The 21,919-nt window shown below is 44.7% G+C and overlaps 1 protein-coding gene across 1 annotated transcript in view; it reads left to right on the top strand.

Moving 5' to 3' along the window:
- The window catches only part of CNST (consortin, connexin sorting protein), a 233,628-nt gene that overhangs the window by 180,127 nt on the left and 31,582 nt on the right, over positions 1-21,919 (top strand). Inside the window, exon 9 of the mRNA XM_068231951.1 lies at positions 4,237-5,033. Within this exon, the coding sequence (XP_068088052.1) occupies positions 4,237-5,033 (797 nt within the window). The remainder of the gene's footprint in view (positions 1-4,236; positions 5,034-21,919) is intronic.

Raw genomic sequence — 21,919 nt, 5'->3', positions numbered from 1 at the left:
GTTTGCCCATTGTAAAATATTCTAAATCCCTGATTTATATTCTGACATTTATTACATGGTGACATTTTTTCTGCTGGCAAGTGATGTAGCTGCTGATTGCTGTTTTGGCAGTTGGAAACAGCTGTAAACAGCTATTTCCCACAATGTAACAGGGTTCACATACAGGAAACTGCCAGAAGTACCTCGGTACTCAGAGCTTCTTGTGGGAGGGGTTTCACCACAATATCAGTCATACAGCGCCCCCTGATGGTCTGTTTGTGAAAAGGAATAGATTTCTCATGTAAAAGGGGGTATCAGATACTGATTGGGATAAAGTTCAATTCTTGGTCGGAGTTTCTCTTTAAGGTATGCCCTCTATGGCAGGGGTGTCAAACTGAAATACACAGAGGGACAAAATAGAAACCCGGGACCATGTAGCAGGCCAACTTCAATGTCTAGTGGCCACCTCTCTCCCTTATACAGTTTCCTGATGTCTAGTGCCCCCTCTCCCTCCACCATGTGGCTTCTCTGGTGGTCTAATGCTTCCTTCTCCCACCCAAATATAGCATCTTTGATGGTCTAGTGGCCTCACATAAATCATCAAGGGAAATCACATGCCTGCAAAAAGGTGTCAAAAAAATGTTAAGTATGGTGTTTCCATTTAAATTTTTTGCATGCAGTATGAAGCTTGCAGCTGCAGCGATGAGTTCCCATGTTAGAGAAACCTCCTGCTGAAATATAACCTGTAACAGTGCACACTGGTAGAACTGGTAAAAAAGGTAGTACTCATTGTGTATGATCCATCCTTTTTTCTACCTACAGGAAAGCATTTTGGAAATGTGTTTTAAAGGACCACTATCACGAATACATTTGAAAATACATGTAAACATATACAAATAAGGAGTATGTTTCTTCCAGAGTAAAATTAACCATAAATTACTTTTCTCCTTTGATGTCACTTACAGTAGGTAGTAGAAATCTGACAAAAACGACAGGTTTTCAACTAGTCCATCCCTTCATGGGGAATTCTCAGCAAGGCTTTTATTCATTGGGCTTGATTCACTAACCGGCGCTAAGTGTTCGCACCGGTGTGAAAAGCCATGTTTTGCCCATAGTGCGCGCAAAGCTACTTTGCGCGCAGCCCCGCTCACTGCTCGCGCAGCGTGGGTGCGCCTATATTAGTGCGTCGCACCCGCTGCCCGGCGCATCGGGTGCCCCCAAAGAGGTGCATTAATGCGCTGTTTCAGGGGCACCCATGCGCCGTTATCAAGGGGCAGCAGGTGCAACATTATCGTCGCACCGTGCACCAATATAGACGCACCCGCGCTACGCGCGCAGTGAGCGGTACAAAGACTGATGTGTGGGCGCAAAGTACTTATTGCCGTAGTTTGCGCCCAATAAGTGATAGGGCTCACTAACCAGCTTAGTGCCGGTTAGTGAATCAAGCCCATTATAAAGATTTTCCCTGAAAATAACTTTCCGTATTTTTCGGACTATAGGACACACTTTTTCTTCCCTCAAATAAAAGGGGGAAAGTGAGTGTGTCTTATAGTCCGAATGCTCCAAATTTTGCCTGTAGCCACTGTCTCAACAACTTTCGGGCTGTTCCGCAGTTCCATCTGCAGGTAGATCTATAGCAGCTCTAAGTTTGCCCACTGCCTAATGCTGGGTGAAGGGGGAGAGTTGAGCCGCTAATGTAGCAGCCTGCGTTTGCCCGGAGGGCTGTGAGTGCATCTGCAGGGAAAAGATTCACTAGCTTTTAATTTGTCTGCCAGCTGACATGCCTGCTCAGGAGAGAGAGGTGAACCACTAACGTAGCAGTGTCCGTGCGTTTGCAGAGATGCGATTTGGTGGCTTTTAATTGTCATCTTCTGCCTGTCTAAAGCTGACATGCTGTGTGAATGGACAAAAGGACAGCGGTGAATGTAGCAACTTGCAAGCAGTGGAGTGCTATGTACACACGCTGCTACATTCGCCGCTCAGCTCCCTTTGTCCATTTACAAAGCATGTCCGCTTTAGACGGGCAGTGGATGACAATTAAAAGTCACCGAATCGCCTCTCTGCAAATGCAGTAACGCTGCTACGTTAGCGGTTCATCTCTCTCTCTTGAGCCGGCATGGCAGTGGGCAGCCAATTAAAAGCCGCTGCTAAATCTTCTTCCTGTGGACACGCTCACAGCCATTCGTGCACGCTGCCTCTTTCAAAAATCACTTCAGTGTTGCAGAGCACTGCCTCTCTGCATAGCTCTTCTCACCGTTTCTAACCGGCAGCTCCGGGATCCCAACTGACCTTCAAAATGGCGGTCAATGGAGAGGAGACAACCTGTACCCAGTCCCTTGAGATTACTTGCGATCCGTGCTGAACTCCGAGATCGCAGTAGTCCAAGAGCAATTAGAGGGCTTGAAGCAACATCGGCTCACTCACTCCCCGCGGCTAACAGACCACCCACAGAGGCATAATGGTATGCCGCAGCAGACCCGAGTGTGTCTCTTACCTCACCCGACTGCCCCACATACACTCTGCTTCTCCTGATATAAAGCAGAGGTGCACCTCCAGACACTTCCTGCAACTCGGCCACAGGCAGAAATTTAGCCCCTGGCTCCTAGCACCTGACTAAGCCTCACTTCTTGCAAAAGTGAGTGGCAGCTAAGAAAGATGATATGACACAGGAGGGTGCCCTAGGAATCTGACATCTACACAAGGTCATAGTGTCTGGTGGTTGCTATGGGAACATACTTGGGTGTCATTCTGTGTAAGCTGTACCACACATACAGTTGCTGACCTGTCCATAACTCTGTTCTCTTTTGGGGGAAAAGGTCCATAAGACACCCATGCACCATAGACCACCAGGTTTAGTATTTTTTTTCCCTGATTTTTGGCCTCTAAAACTAGGTGCGTCTTATAGTCCAAAAATACGGTATACAATGATGCTAGCCAGCCTCTGTGCTTGCTGCACACTTTTTTGGTATTTGGACAGAGCAACTGCCATTCACTAAGTGATTGTGAAACTAAAGAAAGCTCTGAGAATCCCCCATGAGGTGATGGGCTAGTCCAAAACCTGTCAGTTCTGCCAGAATTTTACTACCTACTGTAAGTGACAGCAACATAGGAGAAAAGTAATTTATGGCTCATTTTGCTCTAGAAGAAATGGACTTCTTATTTGCATATGTTTACATGTATTTTAAATTTGACTATTTTTGTGATAGTGGTCCTTTAACGGTATATGTATTTGCTGTATGGCAGTAAGGCCTTGTTCACATTATACTTGTTGCTGTGCGCATTTTATACACAAGGACATCAGAAATGCATAGAGTTCACTGTCTGACAACCCACTTATGTGCTTCATAGTGGTGGATTATCATAACGTACTGTGGCATGCATTATTTTTTTTAACAAATATTGGCACAATGTGAATGCCCAGCCAATTGCGTTGCATAGTGTCAATGTTTCCTAAGATTCCTGAGCAAGTTGCTGGTCTGTAGTTATAGTTTTCTGTTGTATGTTTATAGTAGCAATAATAATCACAAATATATGTAGTTGGTTTGTATCTGATACATTGTCAGTTTTTCATGTGCTTTAAAATAGTTCCTTACTTTCACTACTTTTTTACAGCTCTGTTAAACCAAAATATTTGCATATGCTGAAGACATTAAAACGTGTGCAATTTTACAATTTAAAATACATAGAAAAAATATTTTAGAATCAGAAGAGACAGACTGAAAGTATGGTAACTATAGGCATTTTCTCGTGTTATAACTTGGAGTGTGCTAAGTAAAAAAACAGTAATATTGTTTATGTTCCATTTAATATGACCTTTGCTCTGAGCCCTTTCTGCATCATTTGGCAGTATTGATTTCCAATGGGATGTGCACGTAATGAGGAAACCACTTCAATGGAAGTAAAGTACACTGTTCAGAGCATAAGCACAATTTTGTAGGACATTGAGGCACAAGACTGCTTCTGTGAAGATCCGGTTTGTCCTGTTGTATGTCACTGGTAATTTTACGTTACCTCACACCTTTACTAGAACAAGTCACACGTGCCAGGATGGGAGGAGAAAGACAGAAGTCATTAATTATTAATGGTCTTACGTCTAAATTTAGCTGTAGTCTAGTCCTGGCTATTGTGGGATACAATGTGTCCTAAACAATGAGGCCTGTACTGTTATCAAGTCACAGTTTGTGTTCATTTTTTTTTAATCTATGCAGCTTCACAGTTATTTTTAAGAACTTAAAACCTTTTCCTGTTAATGTTTAGATAGAGAATGTGAACCTGACATCAGGACAACTATTGATAGGAAGCCTGGCGTGGCAGCTATGACAGACAACTTACCAGCTGATGTCAGATCTGAGGATTTACTCACCAGAGGAGCTGACAATCAAGCATTACCCAGCCACTGTGAAGAGCAGCAGATGTCCATCTTTGAAGCAACATTGAAGATTCACACTCTGCCTATAGGGACAAGCGAAAGGGCTAATCTTGACAGCAACATTACATCTGGGGATGCTGGGAAGAATAACAGTCTCCTGCAACAAGAAGCAACAACGAACAGCCGTGATGCTGCAGAAATAGAAACGTTCTCCAAGGAGGGACTAGGAGAACGAACTGTAAGTCCTATGATAGACAAATTGATTTCAGTACCTACAATTCAGTCAGACTCCGTTTTAGAAAGGTCGGATGATAGTACTGAGGGAAAAAGTTCTTTAGAATGCACTTGTCCAGCAGACACCACCACTGGAGATGTAGCAGCCATTATAAACCAGATTTTTAATGCTGACAACAAAGTGAGTGAACTACAGCAATCTTCTGATTACAGTGCTGCTCAGAAATGCTCAGAAGAGAGAAACAGCAGGGCTCAGCATCAAGCAGCAGTTGAATTTATTGCCAGTCTCTTGAACAGCAACCTGAAAGACACTGAAGATTTCCTGGCCCACTTGGAGTTTCAGGAAGAAATTGTTTATGAAGAAGAGATGTCACCAAGCCCAGGAGAGTCTGTTCTGGGAGATAATTTCATTTCCCTGGATGAATTGGCCAAGAGAATAGAGATTGAAGAGGTAAGGTTTATAATACAATGCTTACAAAGCTGATTTACTTTTTAAATGAGTATCTTGATTCTACCATGCTGTACACTTGCATTATACAACAGTCCTTGTTTGTACGTGTAGAAAGCTATTCTTGCCTTTGATTACCACAAGCTTGCCCTTTTAAATGTGTTTTGAGACAGAAAATTAACCTTGTATTGATAAATTGCCAGTCAGAATTTCCACCTGCTTCCATGAATCAGGAAGAAGAAACCATGCAGATTTTTTAGGATTTATATCAGCTGTAACAAAGAAATTTTTTTTTGTTTAAAAGTTATTATACTGTTGTGTATCTTTTAGAGCAGAGAGGACATTCTGAGTTCAGGTCCACTTTAAGTAAAGATCTCTTTGGGTAGCTTTAGCCATTATGGCCTCAATTCACTAAGATCATGCTGGATATAATAAGGTAAGAGAAAAATTACCACCATGCATCGATCTTGCCTTACGGTGTAGAAATATGTTTTCAATGTGAGAGAGTTGTTTTCACTGTGAGAGAGTTATCTTATCACTTCAGTCCTTAAGTTACCTCCTCTGTAGTTATTTTCACATGCAGCCTGTCTTTAACTTTAGAATTATGTAGTTATTTTAATGATTGAAGTGTTAACTTTAGAGATCTCACCTTAACTTAAAGACAGAAGAGTTAACTTTAGGTTTGCCTGAATATTACATGCCTTATCACAGTGCTGTCCAACTTCACGGGCATGGAGGGACATTTTTTTTTCAGACCCCATGGTGGAGGGCCGAAGGTTCTTGGTAGAGCCGCAGACAACCCCACCCCCCCCCCCTCCCCCGGAAAAAAATGCAATTAAAGGACAATTAGATTGGCAGCACTTTCCACAAAATGCAATTCAAGATTTGGGTGTGGCGCGCGCAGTGCGGCGAAAAACGTGAGGGTTCCGTTGTGCGTATAGCCCGAAAAATAGGTGTGGCCATGGACCAGAATGTGGGTGTGGCCACGGGTGGAGACAAATTTACATTAACTTAGCAATGTGGGACATTAGATTAGGACAGTGGTGGTGAACCTTTTGGAGGCCCGAGTGCCCAAACTGCAACCCAAAAGTCACTTTATCGCAAAGTGGCAACAGCAATTTAAACTACATACAAACGTTTTAACTCATACATAAACATTATGGAAAATCCAAGTTGAAAATAAACTGTGAAGATAAACAATTTCATCCATCCTACTCCTGAAAAATATATTCTATTTTACAACCTCCCAGTTTTATTTTCCGTTTTAAAAAGCTAAAAAAGTAGGTTTAATGCTATTGTCTCATATGATGATGATTCAGCTTTTCCCATAGTCTCGCAGTAAGCAATCATGTGACCCCCAACAAGACAAATTCAGCAATCATGAGGCCCCCAATATATCATGAGCCCCCAACAAGACACATTCAGCAATCATGATGCCCCCAACAAGACAAATTTAGCAATCATGAGGCCCCCAACGAATCATGAGGCTCCCAACAAGACACATTCAGCAATCATGATGCCCCCAACAAATCATGAGGCCCCCAACAAGACAAATTCAGCAATCGTGATGCCCCCAACAAATCATGAGGCCCCGAACAAGACAAATTCAGCAATCATGAGGCCCCAACACAACAAATTCAGCAGTCATGAGGCACATAAATAGACAGCATTTCACATAAATAGGCGGAATGCCCCTTTAATATGGTAGACACCTTTCACCTGGCTTCTAAATTCTCCTCTACCGGCTGCTGTGCCTGGCTGGCCTGGCAATACTGTTTTTGGCCGGATTGGGGATGATGTGTGCACTGAAAGGCCTTGCGGTGATGCTGTGGCCGGGCTGGCGGTGATGCTGTGGTGTGGCCGGATGAGGTAATGACAGGTGCCCCCCAGTTGAGGTAGTGACAGGTGCCTCCCCAGTTAGTGACAGGTGTCCCCCCAGATGAGGTAGTGACAGGTGCCCCCCCAGTTAGATAGTGACATGCACCCCCAGGTTAGATAGTGACAGTTCCCCCCCCCCCCCCCTAGTTAGACAGTGACAGGCACCCCCAGGTTAGATAGTGACAGGTGTGCAGAGCCTCCAACCATCCAAACCCCCGTTACCTCTGCCGTGTGCTGCCCGGCCGCCAATGCCATCTCCTGTATCCCCGCTGGGCTGCCGCTGCCTCACAGCTCAGACCTCACAGATCGCGGCGACTGAAGCAAGGAGAGCACGCATAGCACCCGTGCGGAGGAACTTCACATGCGGAAGTGACTAATGATGTCACTTCCGCATGTGACGTACTCCGTGTTTGCTAGTACCGTGCACACTCTCCTTGCTTCAGTCGCCGTGATCTGTGAGGTCTGAGCTGTGAAGCAGCGGCACCGGGGACACAGGAGAAGGCCACTATACGAGGGAGCAGGCATGGCGCCCATAGCGCAAGCCATGCCTGCATCTCGGGGATCAGAGCGAGCCGCAGCAGGAGGCCTGGCGGGCTGCCAGTTGGACAGCGCTGCCTTATCACCATGGTAACTCTAAAAACATTATTAAAGACAGGAGATCAGCTTAGTGAATTGAGGCTATCTGGTACACATCATGCAATTTCTAGACCGATCAACATGTCGAATCGATCATTTCTGACAGGTCCGATCTGATTTCTGATTGTTTTTCTGATGAATTTTGTGATCAGTGATCAGAAAATGAATAAGAAAAATTATCGGAAATCAGATTTTTTTTTTTTAAATTTACTTAAATATTTACCATATTTTTCGGACTATAAGACACTCTTTTTCTCTACCAAAAGTGGTGGTGGGGGGGGGGGGGGTAGAATCAGTGCGTCTTATAGTCCGAATGCTACATCTTTGGTCCTGCACCTCCCTTCCCATGTTCTCTATCCCGTGTCTGCATGCCCCCCTGTGCCGCAGTGACTGCATGTCTCCATGTGTTGCAGTGTCTGTGTATCCCCTTGTGTCCCAGTATCTGTGTGTCTGCATGTACTCTGCGTCCCCGGTGTTTGCATGTCCCCGGGTGTCCCGATGTCTTAAACACATACTTGCAGCTGCCACTTGTTCATCAGGCTTTCCCCGGTGTCCCAAATACATACCTCTCTAGCAGCTTTGATCATCGCGCGGTCCCCTGGTACCGCCGCAGTTTGTATCGATCAGGAAGCCCGGGACGGCTTTGCAGAGAAATGCACCAATCAGGCGGCGGCGCTAGCCTTAACCACCAATCACGCTGCGCACTGTTCAAGTGACGTCTCAAGGGTGGGGCCACCTCTACATCATTGGGGCCAATCACAGCGCCCGCCCCTTACATAATTGGGGAAAAGGTCCATAAGCCGCCCCTGCACCATGTACGCACCAGGTTTAGTATATTATTTTTTACCCCTGGATTTTGCCCTCTAAACCTAGGTGCGTCTTATAGCCTGGAGCGTCTTATAGTCCGAAAAATACGGTATCTAGCGCCAACATATTAGGCACATGGTTTATTGTTTTGTCACTAACTGTCCCTCAGAGAGGCTCACAATCTAGTCCCTACCATAGTCGTATATCTATGTATGTATCATGTAGTGCATGTATTATAGTCTAGGGCCAATTTGGGGGGAAACCAATTAACTTTGATAGGGTAACCGTGCGCTCCTCACTTTTCAACCAGTGGGGTAAAAGCCGCCTAAGTTATGATATCACCTAACTATTATTCTGGATCGCTTCCTGCGGGAGGTATGTGCTACACTCACAGATGTATAAACAATGAACAAGCAGAGTGCTCATCAGATTACAGCCAATTAATAAGTATAAAATTAAATTAAAAAGAAAAAGATGCAAATTCAAATTAAGTGTCACAATATAAACATTATGAGGTCTTGTCCTTAAAGTGAATGGGAACCGCATTTAAAAAAAATGAGATAGATACTTACCCAAGGAGAGGGAAGGCTCTGGGCCCTATAGAGCCTTCCAGCCCCTCTCCTCGTCCCGTCGTTCCGGTGCTGGCTCACCCGGTAGCAGTATTTGACTAAATTAGTCAAATACTGCTTTACCTGGCGAAGGAGTCTTCAGAAGTTTTCAGGGAGCCCGAGTGCTCCTGAAGAAGGGCGGCCCTGTACTGCGCCTGCGTAAGCACGCTCTCTTGCACGCTCACACCTGTGCAGTATGGAGCCGCACGTCTTTTGGAGGACACGGCTCCCGAAGACTTCCAAATACCCTTTCGTTGGGGGATTGAAACGGGGGGATCCAGCACAGAATAGAGAGCACCGAGAGAGGAGACGGAATGGCTCTATACAACCCAGAGCCTTCCCTCTCCTTAGGTAAGTATTTGCTTCCTTTTTTTTTCAAATGCAGTTCCCATTCACTTTAAACAAAAGTCCACATATGTTTCCAACACAGCTCCTCCGTTCAATACTGTCTCAATATAAGGTCTTCATAAGCTTGCATGAGGTTAAAATGTAGTAACACTATACGCTCACCAGATAAAAAGGCCAACCCTTCCAGATCCGCTAACACGCTTTTGGTCTTGCCAGTAAATCTCCTGTGTGTATATCACCAGGCTCTTCAGTTATATATGAAAAAGAAAACAAGTGGACAGCGATAGTGTGATACCGTCTTATCATATAGCTAATATTGCCACCAGTGCTCCCAGCATCCAGCTATATCACCCAGCGTGCCTCCACCACATAAGCACACATGCCTCTCAACAGATGCAGGTGCTGACCCGTAACAGACCAGCAATTCAGCGTGTTCTATATCAGCAATATCAGTTCTCCCCAAGTAATAATCCTAAGGCTCAAACAAGGTTTTTCAGAGCGTAATTCCGTTGTATTAATATCATATATAAATAGTGCACTTACATATTTCCGTATAAAAATGCGCATATAAAATAGACTCTCAGGATCCTCCAGCGGCTCACCGGCTCCTTAGGCTCCGCCCTACTAGTTTTGTCGATTGACTCATCAGGGACTTGGCCAATCAGAGCCGAGAGACGCTATATGTATTTTCCCCTTGCATCACATAGTCCGTTGCTTAAAGGGAACCAGAGAGGAACGGGGGGGTGAAAAAAGGAAAAGATTTCATATATACCTGGGGCTTCTTCCAGCCCCATAAGCCTGAATCGCTCCCACGCCGCCGTCCTCAGCTTCCTGGATCCGCCGGTACCGGGCCCGTCACTTCCGGCGGACGCGGCCAATTGTCCGCATCACAGGGGCTCCCTCCATACACGTACGCATGCGGCTGCGCAGTAGGCAGCCACATGCGTATCTGTATGGAGAGAGAGCACCCTGTGATGCGGACAATTGGCCGCGTCCGCCGGCCGACTCGCGGCAATGAGGGGACCCGGTGGCGGCGGATCCAGGCAGCGGAGGACGGCGGCGTGGGAGCGATCCGTGCGTATGGGGCTGGAGGAAGCCCCAGGTATGTATGTGTCATCCTCTCTGGTTCCCTTTAAGCTGTGTTCATTCACCGCTCCTGCTGCCATTCAATGTAGCAGCTAGTCCTATTGGCTGCTCTTCACTTTAGCCTACAATACCCATAAGCACTCCTCATGTCTTATCCTATTGGCTGCCATATTTCTTATGGACTACAATACCCATAAGCACTCCTCGTGTCTTATCCTATTGGCTGCCATATTCTTTATGGACTACGATCCCCATAATGCTACGCTTCATTCCACGCTTGCTTCACATGGGACTACATTACCCAGAATTCTATGTGCAGCGCTGCTGATTGGTGAGCGTATAGTGTTACTACATTTTAACCTCATGCAAGCTTTTGAAGACCTTATATTGAGACAGTATTGAACAGAGGAGCTGTGTTGGAAACATATGTGGACTTTTGTTTAAGGACAAGACCTCATAATGTTTATATTGTGGCACTGAATTTGAACTTGCTTCTTTTTATTTTTAATTTAATTTTATATTAATTAATTGGCTGTAATCTGTTGAGCGCTCTGCTTGTTCATTGTTTATATATCTGTGAGTGTAGCACACACCTCCCGCAGGAAGCGATCCAGAATAATAGTTAGGTGAAATCATAACTTAGGCGGCTTTTACCCTGCTGGTTGAAAAGTGAGGAGTGCACGGTTACCCTATCAAAGTTAATTGGTTTCCCCCTAAATTGGCCCTAGACTATAATACATACACTACATGATACATACAAAGACATATGACTATGGTAGGGACTAGATTGTGAGCCTCTCTGAGGGACAGTTAGTGACAAGACAATAAACCCTGTGCAGCGCTGCCTAATATGTTGGCGCTATATAAATACTTAAAGGGGCACTATAGCAAAAAATTGTAAAATTTAAATATGTGTAAACATAGACAAAAAAGAAGTACGTTTTTTCCAGAGTAAAATGAGCCATAAATTACTTTTCTCCTATGTTGCTGTCACTTACAGTAGTTTAGTCATTGACAGGAATACAAGTTAAAAAATAGAATTTATCCTCGCTTCAGAGTCTCTTTAAAGGATCACAATTGCCCTGGCCGAAATCGTTGGCACCCTGGACATTTTTCCTGAAAATCCAAGTATTTCTCACCGAAAAGTATTGCAGTAACACGTTTTGCTATGCACATTTATTCCCTTTGTGTGTATTGGAACAAAACAAAAAAAATGGAGTAAGGCTAGGTCCACACTTGTCTGTAGCAGATCGGATCCGTTTCGAATAGATCCGATTAGGTAAAAACAAAATATTTTCTCACAGTTTTTTCATCTTTTGTATATATTTGCAGCATTCTGTGGAAACGTATGCCCAGCCCTGGTCGAGGGGGGGGAGGGGGGGGGAGAAGAGGACTTGAGAACCAAAAGTGTGGAAAAATATCAACAATCTCAAGGTTTCAAGGCCATCTCCAGAGATTTTCCTTTGTCCACAGTGCCCAACATTATCAAGAAGTTTGCATCCGATGGCACTGTAGCTAATCTCCCTGGGCGTGGACGGAAGAGAAAAATTGATGAAAGGTTGCAACACAGGATAGTCTGGATGGTGGATAAGCAGCCCCAAACAAGTTTCAAAGAAATTCAAGGTGTCCTGCAGGCTCAGGGAGCATCAGTGGCAGCACCAACTATACTTTGACATTTCAATGAAATGAAATGCTATGGTAGGAGGACCCCACTGCTGACACAAACATAAAAAAGCAAGACTACAGTTTGCCAAAATGTACTTGGGTAAGCCAAAATCCTTCTGGGAAAAGAACCAAGACCAAGATAGAACGCTTTGGTAAAGCACATTATTCTACTAAAAAATAACAAATATCGATTGCGCTCCCCTTTTGTTTATCCACTCTTCCTCACACACCAAGGCCTGCTGCACATCCCCTCTAAAGCTACATGCACGATCCATATACAGTCATAATTCTCACAAAGTGCGCTACCAATATAGTTCCGTCTTAGATCAATAAAAGTTCTTTGTATATGCCGTCCTCCTGGTCCTCAACGAGAACGCTGCCTGGTCCACTAACAGGTGTGTTCACCACTACAAGATGCAAGCCTCCCAGGAGCTCAAGAAACAGAAAAAAAGACCAGAAAGAACTGATCATAATACAGACTGTTATACTCTTCAAGGGGGAACCTCCACCTTATGGGGGCCCAGTGATAGTTCACACAGTTATGGGGTCACCTTTGCCACCTCGTGCAGTATCCAACAATTAGCACGCTCACCTGGCTGCAAGGCTGCCCCGCCTCACAGACAGCAACTTCACTTGAGTACAGTATATAATACCAGACTTTCTTCCAGATACCTGTACACCCCCAATACCCCCTATGGACTGTATATCCCAGCCCCCCATACTGTCCCTTACACCCTCCACACACCTATGGACTATATACCCTAACCCCCTATACCCTTCCCTTATTCACACAACCCCCTCCCCATGTTAATGCTTTGTTTTGCTTTGGCAATGCTAAATGTATTTGGTCCTGCCAATAAAGCTTTTTTTGGATTTGGATTTGGATACCTTCCTCTCATATATTCATTCCTCAAAAAGAGGGTGAAAAAAACATCATAGTGCAGACAAATCTCTCATGGAGCTCGGGCTGCCACAATATACCACACACATTTCCCCGCTCACCCTTTTGGGCCGCTACCCAAGCTCGCAGACAGCTGTCCTCACTCATACCTGTGTTATGGCACCCAAATCACTCCAGGCTTCCTGTTGTTCCACAGTATATGACAAGCTGGGATATATCTAAACACTAAAAAATCTCCAATAGTGTAAAACCAGCGATTTATTGAATAAAAAGGTGAAATATACTCACAAACATGATAAAAAAGCGCTTGTAAATGTTAAAAGACCAGAGGACGTCTCCTTCAACAGCTGCCGGTCGCTTCCTGCCCTTTAGCTCCACCCAACGCATTTTGTCACTTGACTCATCGGGGCATAAGTCGGGAAGCGCCCCAGCAGTCTTAAATGCAGTTACATCTCATTAGCATAATCCAATCCATTGTATACTTAAAACATATCCCTTTGCTCATCTTAACCTCATATGTGCATTATCCTCCATCAACCCACCCTAAACGCTTGTTTATACCAACTATATCTCATATCTTAGTACCTAAAAGGCGATAGCCACGCAAGTCCACAGTACACTCACTATGTCCAAATCTCGCTGCACTTCCGCCCCTTACTCTCGAGATCTTGGAGCTACCGCTGCCCCTCTGCGTTCCAGCTTAAGACCCAATGTGCTATCAGTGTACACCCACTGGATCCCACGCTTTTCCACCCCCTTCACTATGACAACCACTATGCCGTGCTCATAACCCCTTATATTGTCACACAGTGTGTGCTCTAATGCTGCGCTTCACATCCTATCATTATGCATTCTGTCTCATGCAAAAACAACCAAATACTAATACTGCATTACATATGTGTCTTAAAGCCAATGGGAATCAAATTTTTTTTTTTAAACATGGATGTGTTGCAAATGAAACATTTTTACCTTATCTTATTTTTGCCGCTCCCCCGCCCCTGGATCTGCAAATTTTGCCCCAGAACGGTGCCTGATAAATCCAATATGGTTGCCGACCTTTGCTTTGTCTTCCGGGTCGGCAGCCTCTTCCTTTCTATTACCTCTCACTCTCAAGCGCCAATAAAATAGCGCGAGAGAAAGAGATTTCTGGTGCGCGGCCATGAGCACATGCACGCGCGCACACGTGGATAGAAGAGCACGCACACACGCACTGGGACTGGGACTCGTGACTGTGCACAGTCAAAAGAGCTGCCGGCAGCTGTACAAAACATAGAATAATAGAATAATGACAATCGTCCTTACTTTTTATATAAAGTCTTATCTGCCTGCAGCGCTGCCTGTAGCGCTGCCTGTATTGTCACTGTGCGCGCTCTGTGTAAGCAGGGAGCTGCGCATCAGAATCTGGCTGCAGCGCTGCGCGATCATGGAGGGGAGCACGACTCAGGGGGTGGAGAAAGGGGAGGAGATGGCTGCTCCTCCCGGAGGATTGACAGAGCAGGGGAAATAAGCTCTGCCTCCTCTCTCGTGTTAAAATATTCGACCAAATGCTGATTTTGGGGGCCAGGCTGCAGAAAGAGCAGCGGAATGGGGAAAGAGCATGAGAGGACAATAAGGTAAGTGGTCATCTATAGTAAAATCCCCTCCCAAAAACAGTTTCCATTGACTTTAACAAAATCACCCCATCCATACCTTATATATTCTTCCTACTATATTGACTAATTTATTCCTATCCATATCCCATAATCCCTAAGGCTTATACCTCATAGTGTTTGTTTAGCCCAAATTTATCAAATCCTACTGTATATATATCACACCCTATTTGTGTATGCTCATATCTCAGTATATCCAAATGAATAGCACATAATGGACCATGTACCAGGTCAACTGAAAAGGTGTCAAAATTATCTATCTCCCTCATAATTGTGTCAATAATATACACTAAACAGCATTATTGCCTCCAATCCAAAAATTATGAATTATGACATTCTGCTGTTTATCGAAAATGGACTTAGGCCTACAAAGAAAAGAACACATCACCTACAGTGAAATATGGTGGAGGTTCAATGGTGTTTTGGGGTTGTTTTGCTGCATCTAGCACTGGGTGCCTTGAACGTGTGCAAGGCATCATGAAATCTGAGGATTACCAAAGGATTTTGGGTCACACTGTAGAGCCCAGTGTCAGAAAGCTGGGTTTCATCCGAGATCTTGGGTCTTCCAGCAGGACAATGACCCCAAACATATGTCATAAAGCACCCAGAAATGGATGGCAACAAAGTGCTGGACTGTTCTGAAGTTGCCAGCAATGAGTTCAGATCTGAATCCCATTGAACACCTGTAAAGAGCTCTTAACCACTTTACTCCAAGGATTTTTCACTTTAAAAAAAACAAAAAAACCCCCAGCAATTTTCACCTGTCAGCGCACCTTCCATTCATTCACCTACAACTTTATTACTACTTATCACAACAAAACAATCTATATCTTGTGTTTTTTTTTGCCACCAATTAGGCTTTCTTTGGGGAGTACATTTTGCTAAGAATTATTTTATTCTAACTGCATTGTAGCAGGAAAAATAAAAAAAAGGGAAAAATTCATTATTTCTCAGTTTTCGGCAATTATAGTTAAATATAATATATGCTACTGTAATTAACCACTTTACCCCCGCCCGTACGAATTTTTCCGTCCCTTTTTCCATCCTTTAACCCCCAGGGACGGAGAAATCCGTACTTTCCGCGTTCCCGCCGCTGTCCGCGCTCCCGCTCGTAAACACGCCGCCCGCCGCTAGTAAACACGCCGCCGCCCGCTCGCCCGGAGATCAATGAACAGGAAAATCCATTCCCGTTCGTTGATCTAAGCCCCGCAATGACCCGCTGCTCTCTGATGAGCAGCGCGATCATTGTGAAAAGTAAACACTTACCCAGCCTCCAAGTACTTCCTCCAAGCTTCCGGAAGGACGCTTGGAGGTCGCATTAAAACAAAAAGTTTCTGTGGCCATCTTGTGGCCACATAGTAAAACTACACCCTACACATTTTTCACATACAAATAAATTACTTTTACACAAAAAATTAACTCATTACCTCCCACACTCCCAATTTTTATTTTTTTTTAATTAAAAAAAAAATAAAAAATGTACAATAAAAAAAAATACATAAATAGTTACCTTAGGGACTGAACTTTTTAAATATTTATGTCAGGAGGGTACAACACTGTTACTTTATAAACTAAGGGCTTGTAATTAGGGATGGACGCAAAACTGAAAAAAATGCACCTTTATTTCCAAATAAAATATTGGCGTCAAACATTGTGATAGGGACATAATTTAAACGGTTTTATAACTGGGACAAAAGGGCAAATACATTTCATGGGTTTTAATTACAGTAGCATGCATTATTTAAAAACTATAATGGCCGAAAACTGAAAAATAATTATTTTTTTCCCCACATTTTTCCTATTTTCCCATTAAAACACATTTAGAATAAAATAATTCTTGGCATAATGTCCCACCTAAAGAAAGCCTAATTAGTGGTGGAAAAAACAAGATATAGATCGTTTAATTGTGATAAGTAATGATAAAGTTATAGACGAATGAATGGAAGGAGCGCTGAAAGGTGAAAATTGCTCTGGTGGTCAGGGAGTAAACCCCCTCAGTGGTGAAGTGGTTAAAACCCACACATTTTATTTGGCCATTTGTCTCGGTTATTGCAACATTTAACATTTTTCACAGTTTTCAGTACAATGTATGGTGCCAATATTTTATTTGGAAATAAAGGTGCATTTTTTCAGTTTTGCGTCCAACCCTAATTACAAGCCCATAATTTAAAAAGTAGCCGTAATATGCCCTCTTGACATATGGTACATATTAAAAAAGTTCAGTCCCTAAGGTAACTATTTTTGATTTTTTTTTTAAATTGTATATTTTTTTTTATAAAAAAAAAAATTGGGTTAACTATTGGGGAGTGTGGGAGGTGAGGGGTTCATTTTAAATGTAAAAAAAAAGTTGATGTATGAAAAAAAAAAGTTTGTAGATTTAATTTTACTATTTGGCTACAAGATGTCCTTGCGCATTACTTTTTATTGCGTACCTATAGTACGCTAAATAGGAAGCAATGTGCGCATTGCTTCCGCAAGATGTAAAAAAATGATTGTGGTACCTCTTTGATGCCTGCGACCATTCATATGGGGTCAGAGATTAACGAATAGGAACTGCATTCCCATTCATTCATCTTTCGGCTAACGATCGTCGGCGGCAACAAGCGCGCGCGGAGGGACGTAGTGGCTACATCCCTGCAAGGAGATATGGGATTAGGCAGGGACGTAGTTACTCGTCCTGGGGGAGGTGAAGTGGTTGAAATTGCTGTTGGGAAAAGGCGATCTGGAGCAGTTTGCAAAGGAAATGTGGTCCAAAATTCCAGATGAGAGGTGTTAGAAGCGTATTGATGGTTATAGGAAGCGGCAGATTTCATTAATTTTTTCCAAAGGGTGTGCAACCAAATAATGCCAATATTTTTGTCCAGCCTATTTTTGGAGTTTTGCGTGACATGAGAAATACTTGATTTTCTGGAAACATTTCCAGGGTGCTAACAATTTCGCCCATGACTGTATATGTTGTGCTATGGCAGCTAGTTTGTAAAAATAGGAATTAGAAAGGGCAAGGTGTTCCGAGGACCTGGGTAGTTATTAAGATTTAGGGGCTGCAATTCTGAGTTACCTGCCACTACATATGAGTGTTGAAATGCCAGACTTCAGATGCTTGACATCTTTTTTTGTTTAAAGCGGACATGCATTCAGAAAGTCATCTCTGCTCTAAAAGATACGCAACATCATAATAATCTTTAAACAAAAAACTGTATTTGTTGCAGCTGATACAATCCCTGAAATAAATCTGCACTGTTTCTACTTCCTGAATTATGGAAGCAGACATATTAACACCCTGTGCTTTCAAATGAGCCTATCTGCCATGGCAATCATGTGACACGGGGGGGGGATCAAATTACAACTTGTAATGAAATTAAATAGGCTAAACTCTCTTTATACATACAGGGTGCATTTCTCTATGTTTTCATTCTGTCCTGTGCAAGAGTTCAGGTCCACTTTAACCTCTTGACGACCAGCTAACGCCGATCGGCGTAAACTGGTCGTCTGCGGGTTACCATGGAAACGGCCGTTTCCATGTCAGTTCACGGAGGGTGTCTCCGTGAACAGCCGGAGAGCCGCCGATCGCGGCTCTCCGGCAAAATGTAAACGTGGGGAAGAAATCCCCGCTGTTTACATCATACGGCGCTGCTGCGCAGCAGCGCCGTAAGGCAGATCGGCGATCCCCGGCCTCTGATTGGCCGGGGATCGCCGGCATCTGATAGGCGGAAGCCTATCCTTCAATGCGCAGGACGGAACTCCGTCCTGCGCATTACGGAGAGAGGGAGGTAAGGAGGCAGAGGTCGGAAATGGCTGCGGAGGGGGGCTTTGAGGAGCCCCCCCCCCCCGCAAAACGCAGATAGCCGGCGGCGATCAGACCCCCCCCCGGCAGGACATCCCCCTAGTGGGGAAAAAAGGGGGGAAGTCTGATCGCCCTGGCATAATACTGATCTGTGCTGCAGGCTGGAGAGCCCACGCAGCACAGATCAGCCAATACAGCCCTGGTCGGCAAGTGAATTAAGTAGATTAGTGTATATGTTACGGCCAGAACCCGAAGTGTGGCCACTTCTAGTTCTGGCCGGCCACTTCGGGTTCTGGCCGGCCAATATGCGAAGTGGCCGCAGCGCTGCGGCCAATGTGAGAAATGTTTTGTTGACGCCGTCTCGCCGCGGCCAAATTGATGACAAACTTGCTTAATTTTAATGAAATGTAGCCGGCGGCAATGTCATAGATGAAGCCGCCGGCTTTCGCGCACTGCCTCTCCCCGATCCACCCTCCCTCCTCTCCCCGCCTCCCATTACAATACATAGCAGCCGGCGGGGACATGCAGCCGGAGAGTCGTTCGTCGCGGCAGGGGAATCCTGCCGTTCCTGCAGAGCGGGTGCTGGCAGAAGCGATGTCTGCAGCCTCCCCCGCTCTGCTGCCCCTGCTGCGACGAACGACTCTCCGGCTGCATGTCCCCGCCCGGCTGCTACGTATTGTATGGGAGGCGGCGAGAGGAGGGAGGGGGGATCGGGGAGAGGCAGTGCGCGAAAGCCGGCGGCTTCATCTATTCTATGACATTGCCGCCGGCTACATTTCATTAAATTAAGCAAGTTTGTCATCAATTTGGCCGGGCGAGACGGCTGTAAACATTACATTTCTCACATTGGCCGCAGCGCTGCGGCCACTTCGCATATTGGCCGGCCAGAACCCGAAGTGGCCGGCCAGAACTAGAAGTGGCTACACTTCGGGTTCTGGCCGTAACATATATAATGGATATAGAAGCCGGGGGAAACGAAATCTTCGATAGGGAGCATCTGTCTCGAGAGTGAAAGAGAAAAATCTATCCATTCTTTTATTCTTTTATTTTAAATCTATCCATCTGTCTGATTCATGTCAATGACATGGGTCAGATTCAGTATATATAATTGTGATGTATCATAAAAAAATTGATGCCTGTGTAGGTTACAGAATAGTTGGCTATGTGCAGGTTATGAGCTTGAGCCCAGTTATAGTCATTCTTTTGAGAAGTCAATTTGTAGAGGGATTATTTCCTTTTTATGGAACTTCATTTTAAAGAGGAGCTGTCAGCCATACTATCTCAGAAACAACACATATATAAGTAGATAAATACTTGCTCTTCCTACATAACATGTATTGCACTGTCCACGTTTTGATTTTAGTGATTTTTCTACAGTAAAAAAAGAGAAAATCCTTCTAAGCATTTCCCATTTTAACTGGCTATTTTGAAGCCAATTCTGATGTCACTTCCTCCCTTACTCTCCTCTGCCTGATTTGCCCGCCCTTCACTATAGAAAGTGCTTTGTCTTAGCATGAGAAATATTGGCCAGCATGATAAATAAGGTCAGCATCTGCAACAGTATGAGAGTTCACCTACACAAACCGCTCATAGTATTCAAAATCTGTTGACCCTCCTACTACATGGAGGTTGTACAAATGGCCAGTTATTGGCCAATCAATCATAATTGAAGGTGTGTACCAGGCTTTAGACTATGTAGGGAATGTATTGTGAGTGAGCTTCTTTGAGGGACAGTTAGAAATATGCCTATGTACACTGTTAACCCTCCTGGCAGTCTATTAAAAACCGCCAGGGGGCAGTGCAGCAGTTTTTCTTAAAAAAAATTTTTTAAAGCGTGTAGCGAGCCCAGGGCTCGCTACATGATAGCCGTTGTGCAGTGGCATCCCCCTACCCGCTTCGATCGCCTCCAGCGATCTCCGATCAGGAAATCCCATTCAAAGAACGGGATTTCCTGGAGGGCTTCCCCCGTCGCAATGGCGACTGGCGGGATGACGTCGACGACGACGTGACGTCATTGGGAGTTCCGATCCACCCCACAGCGCTGCCTGGTACTGATTGGCTAGGCAGCGCACAGGGTCTGGGGGCGGCGCGGCGAGCGGCGGGTAATCGGCGCGGAGCGGCGGCGATCAGAGTGCACACGCAGCCAGCAAAGTGCTAGCTGCGTGTTGTTAAACAAAAATTATGCAAATCGGCCCAGCAGGGCCTGAGAAAGCCTCCTGCACGGCTTACCGCCAGGAAGGTTAAGTGCTACAGGTGGTGTTAGTGAAATATAATTACATAATCATAATATGTGTAGCAAGCATGACACATTACAGCTGATTTAGTAAGGTTTGCAGCCCTTGTAGTCAGTGAGAAGTCTGTTTGTGTGGTTTGTTTACAGGTTATGAGACTGTTTTAAAATAACATATTGCTAATTCTTTCATCACGTGTTATAATTCCTAGTGAGTCACAGCAGTGTGTTTGTGTGCTCGTTTACTAATAAGTGTGCTACGAATGAAGCTGCATAGTTGCTTTAATGTCATGTTTGATTTTCTAGTCTTTAGTCACTGAATAGGTTGTCGTAAGCTAGAAATACATATTTGCATGGTGTCTCTCTTCTCTTTGTTTTTAGTAAATTTTATTGTCTATAATGAACATACAGATATATATCAAGTGGAGTCCAGTATGCTGTGCTTACAGGGGTTTTCCTGCACAAAGGCTCCATTTCTTTGAATAATGGAATTGCTCAAACTTCAAGAATAATTATTATTGTACTTCTTGTACATATTATTGTACATTTTTCACTGCCACTGTTTTAACCTGCACTGTAGTTGAATGACCTTTTACCACCCTGGCGTTCTATTAAGAGCGCCAGGTTGCATGAGCAGCAGTATTTTTAAAAAAAAAATGTTACCCTATCATGTAGCTAGCCTAGCGCTAGCTACATGATGCCCCCCTCCCTGCGCTATCCCTCCCACCCCTCCGATCACCGCCGCCGCACTCAGCCCAAAAGCAAATCCCGTTCTGAACGGGATCCCCTTTAGGGCTTCCCCCTGGCACTGATTGGCCAGGCTGCGCAGGGGTCTCGACGGGGGGCGGGGGGGGGGCGGATGGCGGCGAGCGGCGGAGATCAGGATCAACACGCAGCAAGAAAAGTGCTTGCTGCGTGTTTGAAAAAAAAAATTGTGAAAATCGGCCCAGCGGGGCCTGAGCTCGTCCATACCGCTAAGGAGATTAAAGTAGGCTGTTAAGGAATGTTTGTACTCTCTTACAAAAACAAAAACCTAATTGGACTGCAAGTTTGAATCTGAGCTGCCTTGCTGTCCTCACCTCCTCCAGCGGAGTCGGAGGTGTGCGCGCTGACGTCACGGAATACGAGGAAGGAGCAGGAAAGACAGTGCGGTGGCGTGTGACTCTGTTATGTCCGCGGTAGGAGCGTATGTACCCTCTGTCAACCTGTAATTTATGTGGCAATAAATTGGAAAGCTGGTTTTATGTGAAGATTCTCCTTGGCTGACATCTTTATATACGATAGGCTAAGATCCAAG

The sequence above is a fragment of the Hyperolius riggenbachi genome, chromosome 4, assembly GCF_040937935.1.
Source record: "Hyperolius riggenbachi isolate aHypRig1 chromosome 4, aHypRig1.pri, whole genome shotgun sequence".
Classification (NCBI taxonomy): Eukaryota; Metazoa; Chordata; class Amphibia; order Anura; family Hyperoliidae; genus Hyperolius; species Hyperolius riggenbachi.
This window is presented reverse-complemented; position numbering and strand designations above follow the sequence as displayed.